The sequence below is a fragment of the Hemitrygon akajei genome, chromosome 21 (assembly GCF_048418815.1).
Source record: "Hemitrygon akajei chromosome 21, sHemAka1.3, whole genome shotgun sequence".
Taxonomy (NCBI): domain Eukaryota; kingdom Metazoa; phylum Chordata; class Chondrichthyes; order Myliobatiformes; family Dasyatidae; genus Hemitrygon; species Hemitrygon akajei.
This window is the reverse complement of record NC_133144.1, coordinates 12,347,174-12,366,434: the sequence shown is the minus strand read 5'-3', so window position 1 is coordinate 12,366,434 and position 19,261 is coordinate 12,347,174. Positions and strand designations below refer to the sequence as shown.

Genomic DNA, 19,261 nt, shown 5'->3' with positions numbered 1-19,261 from the left:
AGGTTATATGTAAAAGTATGTAAATGGCATACGATATTATGCCACCTTGCCAAACGTATGCACTTCACTAAAGAGAAACTAAGTATACACACATCTCCCGGCTCCCATATCTTCCTTTTGATTAGTTTCTGGAGTTTCAAAACATAACAAATGCTTGACAAGAACTTGACAAGAAGCAAGTTGACAAGAAGGCAGAGACCTCGGCCTTCAGCCTGCCTTGTGCAGCTGGATCCTGTACTTGTCAGATCACTGGCAGGTGGTAAGAGTGGGCTCCCTCACCTCTGCCCTCTGACCTTCAACACAGGAGTCCCTCAGGGCCCTATGTTCTAAGGCCCCTCCTTTACTCTCTGTATACCGATGACTGTGTCACCACCCACAGCTCCAATCTGCTAATTAAACTTGCTGACGATAATACATTGGTTGACCTTATCTCAATAATAATGAGGCAGCCTGCAGAGAAGAAGTCATCACCCTGACACAGTGGTGTTAAGAAAACAACCTCTCCCACAACGTCGCAAAAACAAAGGAGCTGTTGTGCACTACAGGAGGAATGGAGACGGGCTGACCCCTATTGACATCAATGGATCTGGGGTTGAGAGGTAAACAGCTTTAAGTCCTCAGTATACACATCAGTGAGGATCTCACGTGGGCTGTACATACCGGCTGTGTGGTGAAAAAGCACAACAGCACCTCTTTCACCTCAGATGCTTGAAGAAGTTTGGCATGAGCCCCCAAATCCTAAGGACTTTCTACAGGGCACAATTGAGAGCATCCTGACTGGCTGCATCACTGCCTGGTATGGGAACTGTACTTCCCTCAATCGCAGGATTCTGCAGGGAAATGTTGCAGACAGCCCAGCACATCTGTAGATGTGAACTTCCCATGATTCAGGACATTTACAGAGACTGTTGCGTAAAAAGGGCCCAAAGGAGCCCGAGTCACCCCAACCACAAACTGTTCCAGCTTCTTCCAGACTGATTAATTCATGCTGATATAATTGTATCGATTTCTATGTTATATTGATTGTCCTGTTGTACATACTACTTATGACAATTACTATAAATTGCACATTTAGAGGGAGACATAAAAGATTTTTACTGCTCACATATGTAAAGGCTGTAAGAAATGAAGTCAATTTAATTCAAATTTGCAGTGTACTTAATTGACCAGTTTTTACAAGTACCTATGTTCTGTTCTTCAGGAGAAGATGAAGGGGAAAAACAAATTGGTGCCTCGACTACTGGGCGTCACCAAAGATTCCGTGATGCGAGTGGATGAAAAGACCAAGGAAGTGATGCAGGAGTGGCCTCTGACTACTGTCAAGCGTTGGGCTGCTTCTCCAAAGAGCTTTACTCTGGTAGGGCATTGCCTGTTGACAGGTAGTCTCTCCGGTTTTGAGAGTCAAGGTGTCATTTCTAGTACACAGCTGTCAAGGAGAAGGACATTATTGTCACTCCTAAATCCACTGCAGCAGAGTGAGATAAAGAGCACAATAATTAGAAAAACACAGTAAATATAATACATTAGATAGCTTGTATACATGAATTGATTATACGTACATAAAATTATACTAGGTGCGGGAGTGTCTGTACATAAGGCTGCAAGGGAATAAAGTAATGGTGATGGGGGGACGTGGTGGGGTGGTTTGGTGGGATGTGTTAGTGGGTTGGAGGTGTTGATCAGCTTTACTGTTTGGGGAAAGCAACTGTTTTTTGAGTCTGGTGGCCTTGGTGGGAGTGGGACAAACAGTCCATGAGCAGGGTGGATGGGATCCCTCAAGATCTTGCTGGCCTTTTCCTGGCACCTTCCTGTATATTTGCCCTTCATGGCGGGTAGGCTGATGCCGGTGATGTGTCGGGCAGTTCTGCCTGCCCATTGTAAGGTCTCCCTGTCTGCTGTAGTGTGGAGATGCAGCCGTCTTTGACTTGTTCAGACGTTGCTGAGGAAGAGCTGGTCACCGGCCCAGCGCAGCGTGAGGGGGACTGGTCAGTTTCGGTGGTTTGGAGTGTTGCCAGCGTTTGGTGTCTGCCCTTTCCTCTGAGCTGCCTTGCTGCTGTTGGGGTGTTACTGCTGTACCCTGTGTCCCCTGGGGTTCTCCAAATGACGCTTTATCCTGTTAAAAGTCTGTAGTCTGCTTGTCCGTGTTAGTGATGTGCTTCCTCCCTTCCCCCAATGGCTGAGCCTCCCGTTGAGCTGACGATGGTGCACAGCTGGACGTCAGCCCGGCCAAGGTGGTAAATGAGACTGCAGGGGCAGGAATCTGGAGCAATAAAAAAAACAACAAACTGCAGGAGGAACCAGTGGATCAGGCAGCATCTGTGGATGGAAAAAAATGGCCAACAATTCAGGTCTGGACCCTGCTGTGTCTCTGAGAGTGAAGAAGGGAGATGGCCAGAATAAAAAGGTGAGAGAGAGGGGTGAGACAGGGCTGGTAGGTAATAATTCGCCTACAGCACCGTTCCACCTGCATTCCTTTGCCCTTCCTATCCTCCTTCCTCTGTGATTCCATCTCTCACCTCTGGCACCTAACTCATCCCTCTCTCACACTCATATGCACTGGTGATCTTTCCTGAACACTCTCAGTCCTGGTACAGGTCACAAACCCAAGTGTCTCTCTCTCCATTTGCTGCCCGATCCACTCAGTTCCTTCAACAGTTTGTTTTTCCAGCTGCCACCGTACCACCGGTTGGGCACCAAGTGAGTACATCCTCTACGTGGTTCAACACACCTGCCTTTTGAAGAAAGGATTTTGGTCAAGTTTTCATGTTGTGTTTGATCTCGGAGGTAGTGTGAGATGGTGGGGGTAGAGAGAGGTTTAATCATGACTTGGGGATTTACTGCTCATGCCCAGACTGAATGCCTGGAGAGCAGTAGGCTGATGTGCTCTCCACCATTTAATATTGGTGAGGCCCTCTCCAACCCCAACCAATGTAGCGTCACACTCTACAGATGCTGATGTACGTGACACTGGGTGTTAAGAGTTCACTCTACTCTCTGTTCAACTGTAGGATTTTGGAGAGTACCAAGAAAGTTACTACTCTGTTCAGACAACTGAGGGGGAGCAAATCTCACAGCTGATTGCTGGATATATCGACATCATCCTGAAGAAGGTGAGTGAACTCAACCGCAAAAAGCCAGATCTGTGGAAACTATAAACCTGGCCCTCAGCCCTCTCCTCGAGTGCTCTCTTATCCGAGCCAAATCATCGAGCATCATAGCCTGGAGATCACCATAAATCCCATCCCTCTGTGCTGGGAGCTCCTCACTCACAGCCCACCTCCCCCCTTCCACCGGGGTCCATTTATTCATGTAGACAGAGTTGGAAATCGTATCCCTGCTTTCCAGCCCTTTCTGTACGGGGAGATGTTAGTAAGTTAATCAAGTGGACAGTGAATTAAACTAACTGGTCTTCAGTAACGAGGCTGATGTTGTTGAACCCCTTCCGTCCTTTTTAAAATGTCAGTACAACATTAGCAACCCTGGAATCCTCCGATAACATCGGTAGAAAAGATTGAAATTTTGATCTTAGAGTTTCTGCAGTTTTGTCAATTACTTAGTCTGACAGCCTGAGATGCATTTCTCCTGTTAATTTATGTGCTGTCAATGATGATAAACCCCTGATTATTTCCTCATTACCAGATTATTTCCATCCAAAGTTTCACACACGTGCCCCTTCATTACAAGGTTTACTTTACTGCCCTCTTCAGGGATGACAGTCACAAACTATTCACCAACAATCTTCTCCCACGTCCTTTGCTTCCACACAGTTCATCTTTCGTTCTTGTCCTTATTCCTTATGTACTTTTTTTTGTGTGTTTTACTGGCAATTTTTCACACGTTCTCTTTGCCAAAGTTTTGTTTGTCTTTATGTCTGAAACAACCTTCCTTCTCACTTCGTGCTGTCCTCTGGGTTTTGTCATCTGGGTTTTCATGATTCAATAGTCCCACTCTTTGTCTTGTAGGAACATATTCACTCAAAGCCCCTGTGTTGCTTTGACACAGTTACCTTTGTATAACTGATTACAATCGACTGCTCAGATTTCCCAATCTGGCAAAGTGACCTCACCCCAGTTTAGAACTTTTACTTCTAAAGTATCATTATCCTTTTGCAGGACAGTGTGAAGATTCTCCCAATGACCTCTCCACCTGAAAAGGTTCTCCTGAATGTACTCCAGGAATTCTGTGCTCCGTACCTAATGAACTGACTGGTGTTAATGGGGATACAAGGTCATTTTTCCTAGCATTAAAAATCATGGCCACTGTGATTTAGAGAGCAGATCTTCAGCTCTTCAGGAGGACCTGTTGACGATGAGATTCCGAGTCCCTCTGTCATAACCAGAGATTATGTCAAATATCACGTCCACTAATCATCTTTCTAGCAATGATCACAGTTGTGGCAGGCGATGGGTGATCAGGTTTTGCATTTGTGACTGAATCTCCTCACTGCCTAGCTTGAACACTTCCCTGGGGACCCGTTGTGTTTCTTTGCTGGGGTATAGCCTTTTTGTTTTCTCATTGATCGGGGTTGAGTATGTTGCTGGACTTGAGAGCGATCATATCAACGAACATCACAAATAAGGATATCTTCAGAGTTCCACTGTGATAAGTTTAGCTCTGTTCTTGGTTTGTGTCATCATACTTTTGAGCCAATGGGAAATCCAGTCCCACCTGGTTCTGAGGGGCCACAGCTGTGTTGTCTTTAACAGCCTGGCTGGTGTCACGCGACGCCAAGTGTCTTGGGACGATTTCTCCATCACTGTGTCCATATCGATGCTCTCACGAGCAAGTGTGGCAGTCACCCAGAACTGGATGCATTATTCAGAAGTGTTCTGTCTCTGCAATTGTCCTTCGTTGGCAGCCCTACAAAGCTGGATGTAAGGAGGTGCTGAGTGGTACATGCATATCACATATGGCGCATAATAAAACCCCTCCACCGCCTTGGTTCAGGCCAAAAATCTGGTTAGAAGTGAACAGGATTTGAAAGAAGATTGGCAACAGAGTTTGCATATATTGTTACCCAGGTCTGGTTACATTGGCTGGAGCATTTATGAGCAGTACAGTCTCCTGCTGGTCTCACAGCTCAAGCCTGGTGATCAAACAGAACCAAACGCAGATTCAGAGGTATAGGCTGCAGAACGCCCTCTGTGTGTTGGTTATCCTTTGTTTCCGACAATGACATTCACGGGCGGGGACCTGGGTGGGGGGAGTGTTACAGTGAAAAGGTCGTTGCACTGGGGCAGTTCCACACTCTCAGCTTCAAAAATCTTGATCCAGTGGCATGAAAACTTGTCATTACTGGAGACTTTGTCAGCTGCATTGGATAGCCATGGCACCTTCTGTGTCTTGCCATGGCCCATCGCTCTCCACAAGGCGTTGCAGCACTGCCTTCTTGGCCATTGGCTCTTGTAGTTCATCTCATCCACCAGGACTGGGGTAGTCCTATCCCTGTCTCACCGGGGTTGGAGGTTCCCGGCTACCCTCACCTGGTTCAGCCCACCTGTCGAGCCAGTGTACCAGGGTGTGGCCACTGTCGCATGCAAACAGCTGCTTGGAGCCACAGGTGAGAGCTGGGTGGCAGGTGGAGACCAACGGTGGGCGAGGTACCCCTTGGTGAAGCATGACAAGCCCACCACCAGAGGTGCTACCCCTCCCGGGACACCCCTCTAGAACAAACCCGATGCTCTGCTGGTTAGTAAACAAGGAATATTCATTACTGAGACAGATAAAAAGTGCAGGAGTGTCATTGTCCTGAGACAGCTCTGTAAGCAGATGCACAGACAGTCCAAAATGTATCACGCACAACAATCACGCTGGTCCGTCCTTGTCATCAGGGCTCTTCTGGCTGCTGGCCTCCCTGTCTGGTGGGTCCACTGGCTTAATGTCCAATGCGTGGGCCCAAGCTGACTTTTCCCATATCCCCAGATCTGGGTTAGCAGTACTTGAAATGAGCCATCACACCAGGGCTCAAAGAAATTCTTTCAGGGGTAGGATCTCACTAGTACCCGATTTCCTGGCCAGTGGGTTTGGCATTCTGATCCTCTTGGGCTTCAAACACCTTTTGATGTAAGCTGTCAAGAGTTGGTGTTAGTGCTCACAATTCTGCAGCACGTTTTCACTTACACTTGTTTAACCAGAGGGAAGGAGCAAGTGCGTGTGATGTCTCAATATTATCTCACGTGGACTCTTTAAGCGGTTTGGAGCCCAGCGCATGGCCATGAGAGCCAGCGGAAGCACCTCTGGCCATTTTAGTCCAGTTTCCTCATCAACTTAGCCAACCAGCTGTTCATAGTTTCATTTTGTCTTTCAGCTGCCCCTGTAGATTGTGGGTGGTAAGGAAAGCCAGTGTAATGCTTTAACACTGTAAGGCCGATACTCTTGTATCACTCTACCCATAAAGTGCGGACCATTATCACTTGGGATCTTCTCAGAGGCTTCAAACCTAGAAACAAATTCTCATAATTAAAGTTCTGGAACAATTATAGTATCACCTCTACCAGTTAGATGAGCTTCTAACCATTGAGAAAACAAACATACCATAGCAAGTGCATGGTTAAAACACTTCGGCAATTGCATAAAGACTATTGAAGATATACAAATGGCCTCCAAGTGCCCAGTAGTGGCAGATACTGGTGGTGTTTTCCAGGGGTTATGTCTCTGGCAAATCATACAGCTTGGCACCACTTTTACTCCAGTCGGGAGCCCTGGTGCATCCCACCTATTTTCGATTATACCCGTCCTTGATGGTCTTACACACAGTGTGCTTTAGTCCAAGAGTCTTGTTCAGAGGTTTTAGGATTTGGGGGACAGAGAAGCAAATTATCCATGTACTGAAGCAGCATGCAAGTGTTTTTGTAAGGTCTAATTTGACTTTAAAAGGGTTCAGCAGACATTATTTGTCCTGCATTGTTGCCACTTTTCCCCTATAGAGCCTCTGATACCTGAGCAAGCAAACGTTTGGTTGTCATCATTCCGTGTCTGGGAAAGGCTCAGGAATTGAAGTTTAAGTGCAGCGGGATGGGAGTTAACTTCACCAAATGTAAGGACAGTCGCATGGGGAAATACTGAAATAGTTCCTCTGCAAGGGTATAGCTGGCTTCTGGCATTTTACATAAGACATGGTAAAACCGTGAATCCAAATCCCTTGAGTGATAACACTCAAGATGGCAGCACCTTTGGAGCCTTGGCAGAGGACGAAAAGAGCAAGAGAGAAGGACGATTTGTGATGGTCCACCAGTAACTTCTTTACGGATTTTTCCTGTGGATGATCTTGCACCTCCTGCAGAGCCGTGTGCAATACAGTGGTTGGTAATACGCCTCTGGGTGACTAGGATGTCAGACATGATATTTCTATAAGACTAAATGGACTTCAGAGTTGCTACAGTTGCTCAACTATAGTAAATGCTTTGGCAGACAGAGAATTAGTGAACCTTCACCACCAGACTTCAAATGATGCCTGAACCGATTCTTCTCACACGACACAGACAGTTGAGTATATAGTCTGCTGTGCCTCAAGCTGTATCCCTTCAGGGGGGCATCCCAACTACGAAGGAAGTTCCATCCCCTCAGAATGGCCAGTGGCTATTGTGCTACAAGAAACTGATTTTCTCCTTCATATTTGAAAAGCTGATAAGTGACATCACAAAAATGTCCACAACCCTTAACAGATTCATGGCTTAAAGGTGCTCAAGGCCAGCTAAAAGCACAGATTGTGGAAAAGGTGGTTCCAGTATTAACAGGAAATCTAATTGTTTGCTTACAGTCAGTGGAATAACAGGTTCAGAAATGTTACAATGGGCAGAATTGTAATGTATAAGTTTTTCAGTGCAGTTCAGGAAAGGGCTATTAAAAGGAAACTGCGCAGGCTGAGGTGCTGGTAGCTGTGGAGACGGAAGCTGACCGTTATCAAAGTTGTCTTGGCGCTAAGGGCGTCTTCGAGCCCAGTGATCAGGCTGCCCGCTAGCAAACCACCCCCCTCTTTTACCCCAACCGTGTCCATTGACCCACCTCCACGTTTGTTGACGTGAACTGAGAAAATCTGAAAAAAGCCATACAATTAGAATAGCATTTTCTAACTAGTAAACAATGCTGTTCAAAACAAAAAGAATGGGTCACATGAGCCAAATGCATATAAAACTAATTTCACAATGAAACTGTAAGCAGGCTGATAAGTGAAAACTCAGTCCCTACTGTTTTAGTTAAGTATTGAACAGTACTACAAGTTAAATAACATTAAAATTGTATAGGACAGCTGTCGCAATTTTTAAACATCACATGCAATATTTTTTATCCCCACCTCCCCAAGCAGGCTTAACTAATTCTGACAATGCTGCAAAGCATTCACAGTTCTACTTAACTCTTGTCATCCCACTCAAGTAGCAGAAGAAAGCAACAGCAGTCAGGTCTCGAGCACTGAGGCTGGCTGAAGGTAAGGAGGGAAGAAGAGGCAAGCTGTGGTAATAGGGGATTCGTTGGTTAGGGAAACAGAAAGGAGGTTCTGTGTATGCAAACAAGATTCCTGATGGTCTGTTGCCTCCCGGGTGCAAGGATCATGGGCACCTTGGATTGAGACCGCAGAACTCTTATGTGGGAGGATGAGCAGTGGTGGTCCACATCAGTCAGTGACACGGGTAGGAGGGGTGACGAGCTCCTGCAAAGTGGGTTTAGGGAGTTAGGTGCTAAATTAAAGGACAGGACTACCAGAGTTGTATTTTCAGGACTGCTACCCGTGCCACGTGCTTGTGAGGCCAGAAATAAGAAAATCGTACAGTTTAATATATGGCTAAGGAGATGGTGTAGGAGGGAGAGCTTCAGATTTTAGGATCATTGGGCTGCCTTCCAGGGAAGATGCGACCAGAACACAAGTGGCGGTTTGCACCTGAACTGGAGGGGTCTAATAACCAAACGAGAAGATTTGCTGGGGCAAACTGGAGTTGTGGAGGGGGGGGGGGGGTGCGGGCTGGGAACCAGAGCACCAGAACAGTTAGGGGAGTGGTTGTGGAGAAAGATGTTGTTAAGCCTCCATACAAAGTCAGAAATCAAAATGTTGATTTTCTGAATTAATGTTCTGATTTGTGTGTATTTCAATGCAAGAAGTATCGTAGGAAAGGGCGATGAGCTTAGAGTATAGATTGGCATGTGAAATTATGACATTGTAACCTTTGATGAGGGGCAGTACTGGCAGCTCAGTGTTCCAGATTCTGTTGTTTTAGACACAGTAGTGGGGGAGAGATGACATTACTAGTCAAGGAAAATGTCACTGCACTGCTCAGGCAGGACAGCTTGTCTAGTTTTCAGATGCTATGGGTAGAACTCAGGAATAAAAAAGGTATGACTACGTTAATGGGATTATATTATAAACCACACAGCTGTCTGTGGAATTTAGAGGAGAAAATTTGTAGAGAAATCGCAGACTGTTGCAAGATGTCAACAAAATAGAGAGAGTACAGAGGAGATTTACTAGAATGTTACCTGGGTTTCAGCACCTAAGTTACAGAGAAAGGTTGAACAATTTAGGTCTTTATTCTTTGGAGCGTAGAAGGTTGAGGAGGGACTTGATAGAGGTACTTAAAATTATGAGGGGGATAGATAGAGTTGACGTGGATAGGCTTTTTCCATTGAGAGTAGGGAAGATTCAAACAAGAGGACATGGGTTGAGAGTTAAGGGACAAAAGTTTAAGGGTAACACGAGGGGGAACTTCTTTACTCAGAGATTGGTAGCTGTGTGGAATGAGCTTCCGGTAGAAGTGGTAGAGGCAGGTTCGATTTTGTCATTAAAAAAAAAAATTGGATAGGTATATGGACAGAAAAGGAATGGAGGGTTATGGGCTGAGTGCAGGTCGGTGGGACTAGGTGAGAGTAAGAGTTCAGCACGGACTAGAAGGGGCGAGATGGCCTTTTTCTGTGCTGTAATTGTTATGTGGTTATATGGAAACATAAGCTTATGCTAGAAGGTGATTATAATTTTCCACATATTGACTGGGACTCCCATACTGTAAAAGGACTGGTTGGGAAAGAGTTTGTCAAACATGTTCAGGAGCATTTCTTTAATCAGGACATAGAAGTCCCAAGTAGGGAGTTTGCGATACTAGATCTCCTATTAGGGAATGAGACAGGGCAGGGCGCAGAAGTTTGTGCAGGGGAACACTTTGCATCTAGTGACCACAATGCCGTTAGTTTCAAGGTAATTATGGAAACGGATACAGTAGGTCTGGTTCTTGGGTTGAGATTCTGAGTTGGAGAAAGGCCAGTTTTTATGGTACCAGAAAGTATCTGGCAAGAGTGAACTGGAGCAGGTTGTTTTCTGGCAAGGTGTATTTGGTAACTGGGAGGCCTTCAAAAGTGAACATTTGAGAGTATGGAGTTTGTATGTTCCTGTCAGAATAAAAGGCAAGAATAACAGGTTTTAAGCAACTTCGGTTTTTGAGAGATAGTGAGGGCCTGGTTAAGAAAAAGGAGGAGGTGCATGGCAAGTATAGGCAGGCAGGAACAAATGAGGCACTAGTGAGACATAGGAAATGGAAGATAACCCCGAAGAAGGGATCAGGAGGGCTAAAGAAAGAATGAGGTTGCTCTTAGCAGACAAGATGAAGGAGAATTTTAAGGTCTTCTACAGATATATTAGGAGCATAAGGATAGAAACGGACAAATTTGGTCCTCCGGAAGATCTATAAACTGAGCCAAAAGAGATGTGGGAGATTAATTAAATGGATTTTTTGCATCAGTATTTATTGGTAAACTGACAGAGTTTATAGATATGTGGCAATACAGCAACAAGATCTTGGACCCTGTACAGATTACAGAGGAGGAGGTGTTTACTGCCTTGAGGCAAATTAGGGTGGACAAATCTCCAGGGCCTGACAAGATGTTCACTTGCACCCTGTGGGAGGCTAGTGCAGGGGCCCTAACAAAGATACTTAAATCATCCTTAGCCATGGGTGAGGTACCGGGGGACTGGAGCAGAATGTTTTTCTGCTGTTCAGAAAAGGTCCTAAGAATAAGCCAGAAAATTATAGGCCAGTAAGACTGACATCAAGAGTAGGAAAATTATCGGAAGGTATTCTAATAGACCGGATATCTAAGTATTTGGATTAAGGGCAGTCAACATGGCTTTGTGCATTGTAAGTCATGTCTAAACGATCTTATAGAGCTCTTTGAGGAAGTTACCAGGAAATGATGAAGGCAAGGCTGTGGATGATGTCTACATGGACTTTAGCAAAGTCTTTGCCAAGATCCCACGCTGGGGATTGGTCAAGAAAGTTTGGTCGCTGTGCATTCAAGAGTTTAAGAGATGTTTAGGTAGGTATATGGATGGAAGGGGAATGAAGGCTATGGTCCCGGTGCAGGTCGATGGGACTAGGCAGTTTAAATGGTTCAGCACAAACTTGATGGTCTGAAGGGCCTTTTGCTGTGCTGTAGTGTTCGATGACTTTATGCTGCTGGACTTGCTGAGCTCCCCCAGTACCTGTTTGTTAACTCTCTACCTTTTCAAGCGGGGATTACTCCTCTCCCTTAGAACTTTTGGCACTAGTTTTCCAGTGCTATGTTGTGCCCTCTCTGTTTGTTAAGCCTGTTCTTCATGACGACCATTTACTTCTGTTTATTTCCTTCACCCTGTTCCTCAGTTCACTGATACCCAGTGTTCCTTAGACATTGACCTTGCCTTTCATGGCTGCAGGAGCACGTTGACACTTCCAAATTGCTCTTGATATCTTACCTGGAAGTAGCTGCTCACTACCTTCTGTTATCAGATCCAGACTTGCAGCTTTGAAATTTACTTATCAAATTCAGTTGCTTCATTTCCGGTCAAACGACCTCTGTTAAGAGTTGTGGCCAGTGTCTCAAAAATGCTTTTTCATGAACACTCTCTCCATTTGCCTGGCTTTATTCTCAAAGTCGAGGTCCACTTCTCCAGTCAGGCAATCTACATAATGATTTAAAAATCTGTTCTGGGCACGTTGTAGAAATTCCACGCCCTCCAACCCTTCCTCAGTGAGGAAATCCGGTTCATATTTGCCAAGTTGGATGATTTTGTTTTTACACTTCTCTGTGATTTGCCTTCACACTGCCTCTGCCTCTTGCTGACAGTTTGGAGGTCTACTCGTGGTCTTTGTACGCTCTGCCTGTTTTGGTTCACTTAGTGTATCCTCACCGTTTGATTCTTTCTCACCCCTACTGAACCCCACGGTGCAACCCATTCTCTTATCCAGTTAGTTTAAATCTCCACAATAGCTCTCTCAACTTTCCATGCAAGGTCAAAATTATCCAACTTGTTCACGTCCCATGTAGCTCAGAGAATCTAATGCCCCAGTCCTCTGCACCAGCTCAGTCACACACTAATCTGATTTATCCTCTTTATTTTCTATACGCACCAGCACTGGAAAAATATCTTGGAGGAATCCCATGAGACCGCAGGAAGAACATAAAACTCCTCACCGCAGTACCAGGTTGAACCTTTCTCACTGGAGCTGGGAGGCAGCAATGTGAACTACCTTGACACTGTGTCACACTTCTTAGCCACAGTGATGCATCCTCCTTGTCGAGTTTTTCTGTCTCACCAGAATGATTTATGAAACGTATCTGCCGATGTCTGTCACCGCTAACCTTTGAGCCTGTTTTCACAGTTCACATTCACATTCTGCCCTCATCCCACAGAAATTCTGGGTCAGAGCATTTGACTGGGAATGCATTAATAATTATCTTCTAATTATAAATGTGCTCAGGGTATTCATCACTTGTGCTTCTGGTGATTTTATTGCTCAAATATGGTAGAATCTGAGCAAGTTCTAATCAAAGCAGGATCTATAGTGTGAATAAATCAGCTTTTGGAAATAATGACTTCATCCATTAGAGGTTCTTAGCTGCCTTCTCATTACCACTCTACAGGCCATTATAACATTTTCTCTTTGGAGGATTCCTAGGGCTGGTTTGAACTTTCAGCGACTTACTGACACTTCAGCTTTTTATGAATCCTTTGTGTTCTTTAGAGATGAGTTTAGAGGCTCTCTATGTGTGAATCTGGAGGGAGGGAAGATTGGATCCCTTTGAATGTCTCCTGTTTAATGAACACTGAAGGGTCACAAAGTGGGCATCTCATGCTGCAATGGTAACTTGTTACAAAGCCATTCCCTCCCAGAGCTTTGCTTGCACATCTGTCAATCACACAACCCATTATGGTCTAAAGTTGGAAGAAGTTAAAATTATGAAGCAGTTGGACAGATGGAGGACACACTGTTTCCAGTGGGTGAGGGGATGGGGTCAAGAAGGCATTTTTGTAAATGTTAAATGTCAGACTTTTTGTAACTGATACTGTGGAATCCACAACCAAAGACCATTTGATTTGATGAGGGTGGGCGTAAAGGAGTAAGAAAGGGATGTGCATACAGGTACATGTTAAGGATAATCTAATTGGTGATTGAGCTTGAAGGGCACAGTTCTGCTGTGACGTAAGGATAACTTCCAGCTCTCAGCTCCCAGACAGCCGGCGACTAATGGTGTGAGAGGAAGCAACACACACATTGGACGATTAGATTTGACAATTATTGGCTTGCCCAATTCTATTTCTTTCTGTTCTGCAGAAACAAAGTAAAGACCGGTTTGGACTGGAAGGGGATGAAGAGTCGACCATGTTGGAAGAATCAGTGTCTCCTAAAAAGTAAACATTCAGAATTCCTGATGCTAAAAAAACATGATTCTCTGAGAGAGAGCAGGAAGTTAGTGGGAGAACTGGGTTGATGGAATTCCTCCGAAAGCTGGCCCAGGGTTATGATGGAATGAACAGAGTAGAGAGAAATGGTTCCAAAGGTTGACAGCTCAGGAACCTGGGATATAGAATAATGGTTTTTTGGTAGAAAACCACTATCCACATGAAGATTTTTTTTTGCACAGTGAGTGGTTGGGTCTGGAGTGCACTGGAGTGGGATAATAAAGGCAAAGACAACTGTTGCATTCAGAAAGGAGCTGAATAAGGATCTGAAAGGGAAGGATTTTATGGGCTGAGGGGAGAGAGTAGAGAGTGGACTTCACTGGCCTCATTCTCTGTTGTAACCTTCGTGTGATTTGATCAGTGTTGGTGGGAGTTTGTTGCACACAGACTGGCATTTAAGTTTAACGCATTACAGCAGAGAATGAAGGATTCTCGACTCCTTACGGTTAGTGCTGTGTGTTTTTGATGTCCCGAGTTCCTTGAGTGATGTAGAAATGGAAGTTGCATTCTTTCCTAAGTGATCCCATTACATGTCAGGGTAAATTCTGCTGTCCTCCCCTACTCCACAGATCCACGATCCTGCAGCAACAGTTTAACAAGACAGGCAAGATAGAGCATGCATCTGTGGCATTGCCAGCTGTGATGAGGCCTGGAGCAGGTGGGCCAGAGAACTTCAACACGGGCACCATGCCAGCTCCACAACAGCAGATCCTGAGTGGACAGATGCACCGGGGCCATATGCCACCACTGGTAGGAGTCAGGACCCACCCCCTGGCCGTGGTGGGAAGGTTGAATTTCCAGTTCATTGGTGCTGTTCAGGAGCCAGAGATTAAGATTTAAGCTATATTTTAGTGTAAAGCATCATGCAATATTATTTTTTTTATTATTTACATTAAAATATAATCAAATTGATGTTTTAAATGTTATTTAACCACAGATTCGTGCAATGATTTACAGTAAGTTACAGAAGTGATGTTTTTATTCTAACTTGCTTTGCTCCTTCGCTCTGTACAACAGACATCAGCACAGCAAGCATTAATGGGAACCATTAACTCAAGTATGCAGGCCGTTCAGCAAGCCCAGTCTGACTTAACTGAGGTAGATAACTTGCCCCCGCTGGGGCAGGACATGGTGAGTCTAATTTCTGCCAATCGTCATTTCAATGATGATTGCAAGTTGCGCATCATCAGTCTTCGAACGTTTCATTGTGTGTCGGCTTTATTCAAACCGTGAACTTTTGCTGGGACTGCACTGATTGTTGCTAATGAGTGCGAGGGGGTTGGGGTTGCCTTCTCCTTCCCCACATCTGTCTTATGTGTCAGTCTCCCAGCAAGTGTCACTAGGATGGCTTCTGTAAAAACATGGATGTTCTCCAGCACAGGGCAGTCTTCTGCAAGTTCTTACCTCCGTCCTTAACCTGTTATCATCCCGAGTCACTGGACGGGTTCTGATCCGCAGATGGGAGCAGCTGTGCAGTGGGATTACCAGCGGCCTTCCCCACCGCAGGTCCGTCCTCAGCAGGAGGTTAATGCTGTGACTCGAGGCTGAATTTGACCCAGTTTTGGACGGTGGATAGTTTGTAGCTATCGTGCCATTCCACGCGACTGTGCACCTGCCCCTCCCATCTCTTCACCCGATCCTCAGGAAGAATAGTTATCCCCTTGGAATTGTACCCATTCGTTTGAGAGTTTTGATGCTGTTTGCCTCAGTCTTTGCACGTGATTCTGAAGATCCTGTGCTAGTTATTAGTGACTATCATATTTTTGGGCCTTAGACTGGAGGACACAGGCAACGAAACACAAATACTGGGTGCAAGTCTCGAGTCTGAAAGATGCACTGGGAGTTCCCAATGTGTAAAGTTCTGTGAGTCGAGGGGGATGGTCCTAGATGAAACCCTGCAGAGTGATAGTGTGGGTCTTGTTTCACTCAGCTATAGCCGACCCACTAGGAAGCTGCTGTGAGTTGCCTTGAATGGTTCTTCCTGCACATAAAAAGTAAATTTAACAAATCTCAGTCAGAGAGATGAACTCTTACCTTATTTCCCAAGCAGCCTTGGATTAATCTCATGTGGACCTGGGGATTTGTCCATCTGTAGGTCTGGTGAAGTTTCAACTACCTCTCCTGTACTTGTGGAGACTTCCACCTGAATTTTACCTTGCCCTTTGCCAAATTAGTCAGTTTCTTTAACGAAAACTGATAAACGTTATTTCAGGCATACATAGGCTCTCTGACTCCACGCACAGATTGTTCCTGTGGGTTGTGAGGACTATTCAGGTAGGCTTCAGGTGGACAGACCGGATCAATGAGTGGATGAGTTGTCGCAGTGCTCAGGACTGATGAAGCATCTGAGAGTACGTTAACGAGAAGAGTAATTAATGTGAAGCTTCCTGATGGCCCTGGAATCGGATGTGTATTACCGAATCATTCTTCGTGTTCCTGTAGTTTGAAGTGACTGTGGGATGCCGGCCACCTGCGTTCTACTCTTTAACATTGATTCTGTTTTCCTCAGGCGTCCAAGGTGTGGGTTCAGAACAAGGTGGATGAGTCAAAGCACGAGATCCACTCGCAGGTTGACGCTATCACAGCAGGCACAGCGTCAGTTGTCAATCTCACAGCTGGTGAGTGGTTGGTTCTTGTGACAACTCATCGAGAGCAATCCGCCAGTTTGCCCCAGTTCCGTGGGACTCTCTTCGGCGGGCCTAGAAACGAGTCTTAATTCAACTCTGGCTGTCAGTGAAGCAGCTTCCCACCCCTCTTGTGATGTAATGACATCTGCAGTTGTGCAGCCAGGACCAGGTTCCTGGCATGTCAGGTCCACATCAAGTGTTCATTCACACTAAACCCACACCTGTCTGTATTTCTGTTGTCCCCATATTTTCATCAATACCCCCAGCTCTACTATTCACCTATGTAGTTGGGACTTATATATACTGATTAGGGAAACATTTCTGAACAAACATATTTGACAAGCTCTTTTACAGTATGGGAGACACTATCAATATGTGAAAAGTTAAAATTATCTTCTATCCCAACTTCAAATGTAACACTCACCCAACAGGCTGGTATATGTCTAGGGGAAAAGGAGATCCAGCCACACACCAACCCCACCTCCCGTACACGCAGGTGCTGTGGGAATCAAGTTTATGCCTCGCGCACACACACAGTATCAAATTCACACCAGATACCGTTATGAAATACACTTTAAAGATTTTACTAAAACTAAAAGAGTACTAGGGAATACAATGTATCTAAAAGAGAAGAAAAAGCAAAAGGCGCCAACTTATCAAAGTTCAGTCAGTTTAGTGCACATCGTTGGAGCTCAACCATCGAACCATTCGACCCCTCGTCACTTTTCTCCGACCTCCATGTCTTCGCACCTGGGACCACCCCCGGTGGTCAACCGAGCAGTGCAGCGCACGTCCACCTTCCTCGGCGTCTCCTTCCCGCCTCTGCCCTAAAGATCGCGAAACCCCCCAAGCTCCCAGCCCCACAAGACAAAATAACATTCCCCACTGGTTAACAAATGAATACAATCCCCATATCAGCAAGTCCAAAGCTAAACAACTGCGAGAAAAAAACACTTGTCAGACATAAAAGCATCCCCACTCTAGCAAACCAAAGAAGCCATTTTGATTACATACACAGTACATTGTACATAAGTTTCTTGCAACAGCCTGTGAACTCTCTAAAATGTGCTCCTCCTAATCCTGCAGACTATTGGGTGGTGTATAATATAATCCCGTTAACATAGTCATACATTTCTTATTCCTCGTTACTACCCATAGAGCCTCACTAGACAAACTCCCCAATCTCTCCTGACTGAGCAGTACTGTGACATTTTCCCTGGCTAGTAATGCCACCCCTTTGTCCTAAATCCCTCTCACTCTATCACCGCTAAAACAATGGAACACTGAGCTGCCAGTCCTGCCCCTCCTGCAACCAAGTCTCACCAATGACTACAGTATCATAATTCCATTTGCCCTAAGCCTATTCATCTTTCCTGCAATACTCCTCGCATTGAAATATACATAACTCAGTACATTAGTCTGACCATGGTCAGCCTTTCAGTTCCTGACTTTGTATGTAGGTTTAACAGTGTCCTTCCCCACAACTGCTCCCCTATCTGTTCTGGTGCTCTGGTTCCAAACCCCTTGCAACTCTAGTCTAAACCCCCACCACACACCACCACCTTCCGTGCAACACTAGCAAACCTTCCTGCAAGGATATTCCAGTTCAGGTGCAAACTGCCCCTTCTATGCAGTTCCCACTTTTCCTGGAAGAGAACCCATTGTTCCAAAAATCTGAAGACATCCTTCCTGCACCATCTCCTTAGCCGCATTAAACTGGCCTCACCAGCACGTGGCGTGGGTAGCAGTCCTGCGATCACAACCCTGGTGGTCTTGTCCTTTAACTCAGCACCTAACGGCCTAAAAGCACTTCGAAGACCTCACCACCCCCCCCCCCCGCCCCCCAACCATGACATTGGTAGCAACTGGACCATGACCTCTGGCTGCTCATCCTCCCGCTTAAGAATGCCCTGGACTTGATTGGAGGTGTACCTGATCACAGCATCCAGGAAGCAGCGTACCATCCACAGAATCTCCTTTCTGTTCCCCTAACCAATGAATCCCCTGTCATTACAGCTCACCTCTTCCCCCCCACCTCACTTCTGAGTCACAGACTTGGTGCCAGATACTGTGGGTTTCCTCTGCTCGATAATCACCCCAACAGTATTCAACGAGCAGTATCCAGAGTGGAGTATCTACTGTTGAGTGGAATAGCACTGACTGCCTGTCCCCTTCCCCCCTCCTGATGGTCACCCAGTTACCTGTGTCCTGAACCTCGTCCAGTGTGTGAGAAAAAGAAAAGATCGTGCAAACAATGAAAATGGAGGGAAATAATCAAGAGAATGTGAACCGCAGAGTCCCAGAAAACGAGTCCACAGCCACAGAAACAGTGCGTGCTTTCTGACTCCGTACGCAGATCGTTCCTGTTCCAGATGGATTGTGAGGAGTATCCAGAGAGACTCCAGGAGGGATATGGACAGGATCAGTGAATGGATGGGAATGTGGTAGATGGAATATAGTGTGGAAAAATGGGGTCATCCACCCAATGAGAGACAACAGAAAAGTGGAGGACTTTTTAAATGTTCAGCAATTGAAAAGGGTGGGTGTCCCGAGGAGGTTGGGCGTGTGTGGGGAAAAATCAGTTGTGAATATACAGCAGTCATGTAGGCAAATGATGCATGAGCTGACATTTGAAGAAGACATGTAAAAACTGAGGAAGGCTGTTTTATTGCAACTTTATTGGCTTCTTGCAAGACCTATCTGGAATTTTATAAATGTCTGACTTCCCACCTATAGTTGAAAAAAATTTGGCCTATTGATTCTTCAGATAGAAGGCTGTGTTCTGGGGAGACAGTAAACAGTCTAGGCATCTACTCTGGAGTTTATGTGAATGAGAGGAGATCCTGGCACAACATGCAAAGGTCTTTTAGGGCTTGACAGGGGCGGTGTAGGTATGAAGTTTCCTCTGGCTTGACAGTTCAGAACCAGGGCC

At 45.6% G+C, this 19,261-nt stretch overlaps 1 protein-coding gene across 4 annotated transcripts in view; it reads left to right on the top strand.

Annotated features, from left to right (window-relative positions):
• tln2b (talin 2b) overlaps window positions 1-19,261 on the top strand; it is a 353,394-nt gene that overhangs the window by 146,539 nt on the left and 187,594 nt on the right. For all 4 annotated transcript variants that reach the window (XM_073024834.1, XM_073024833.1, XM_073024835.1 and 1 more), the window contains exons 11-16: window positions 1,202-1,357; window positions 3,009-3,110; window positions 13,575-13,651; window positions 14,272-14,452; window positions 14,720-14,833; window positions 16,212-16,320. In XM_073024834.1, coding sequence (XP_072880935.1) covers window positions 1,202-1,357; window positions 3,009-3,110; window positions 13,575-13,651; window positions 14,272-14,452; window positions 14,720-14,833; window positions 16,212-16,320 — 739 coding nt within the window. The remainder of the gene's footprint in view (window positions 1-1,201; window positions 1,358-3,008; window positions 3,111-13,574; window positions 13,652-14,271; window positions 14,453-14,719; window positions 14,834-16,211; window positions 16,321-19,261) is intronic.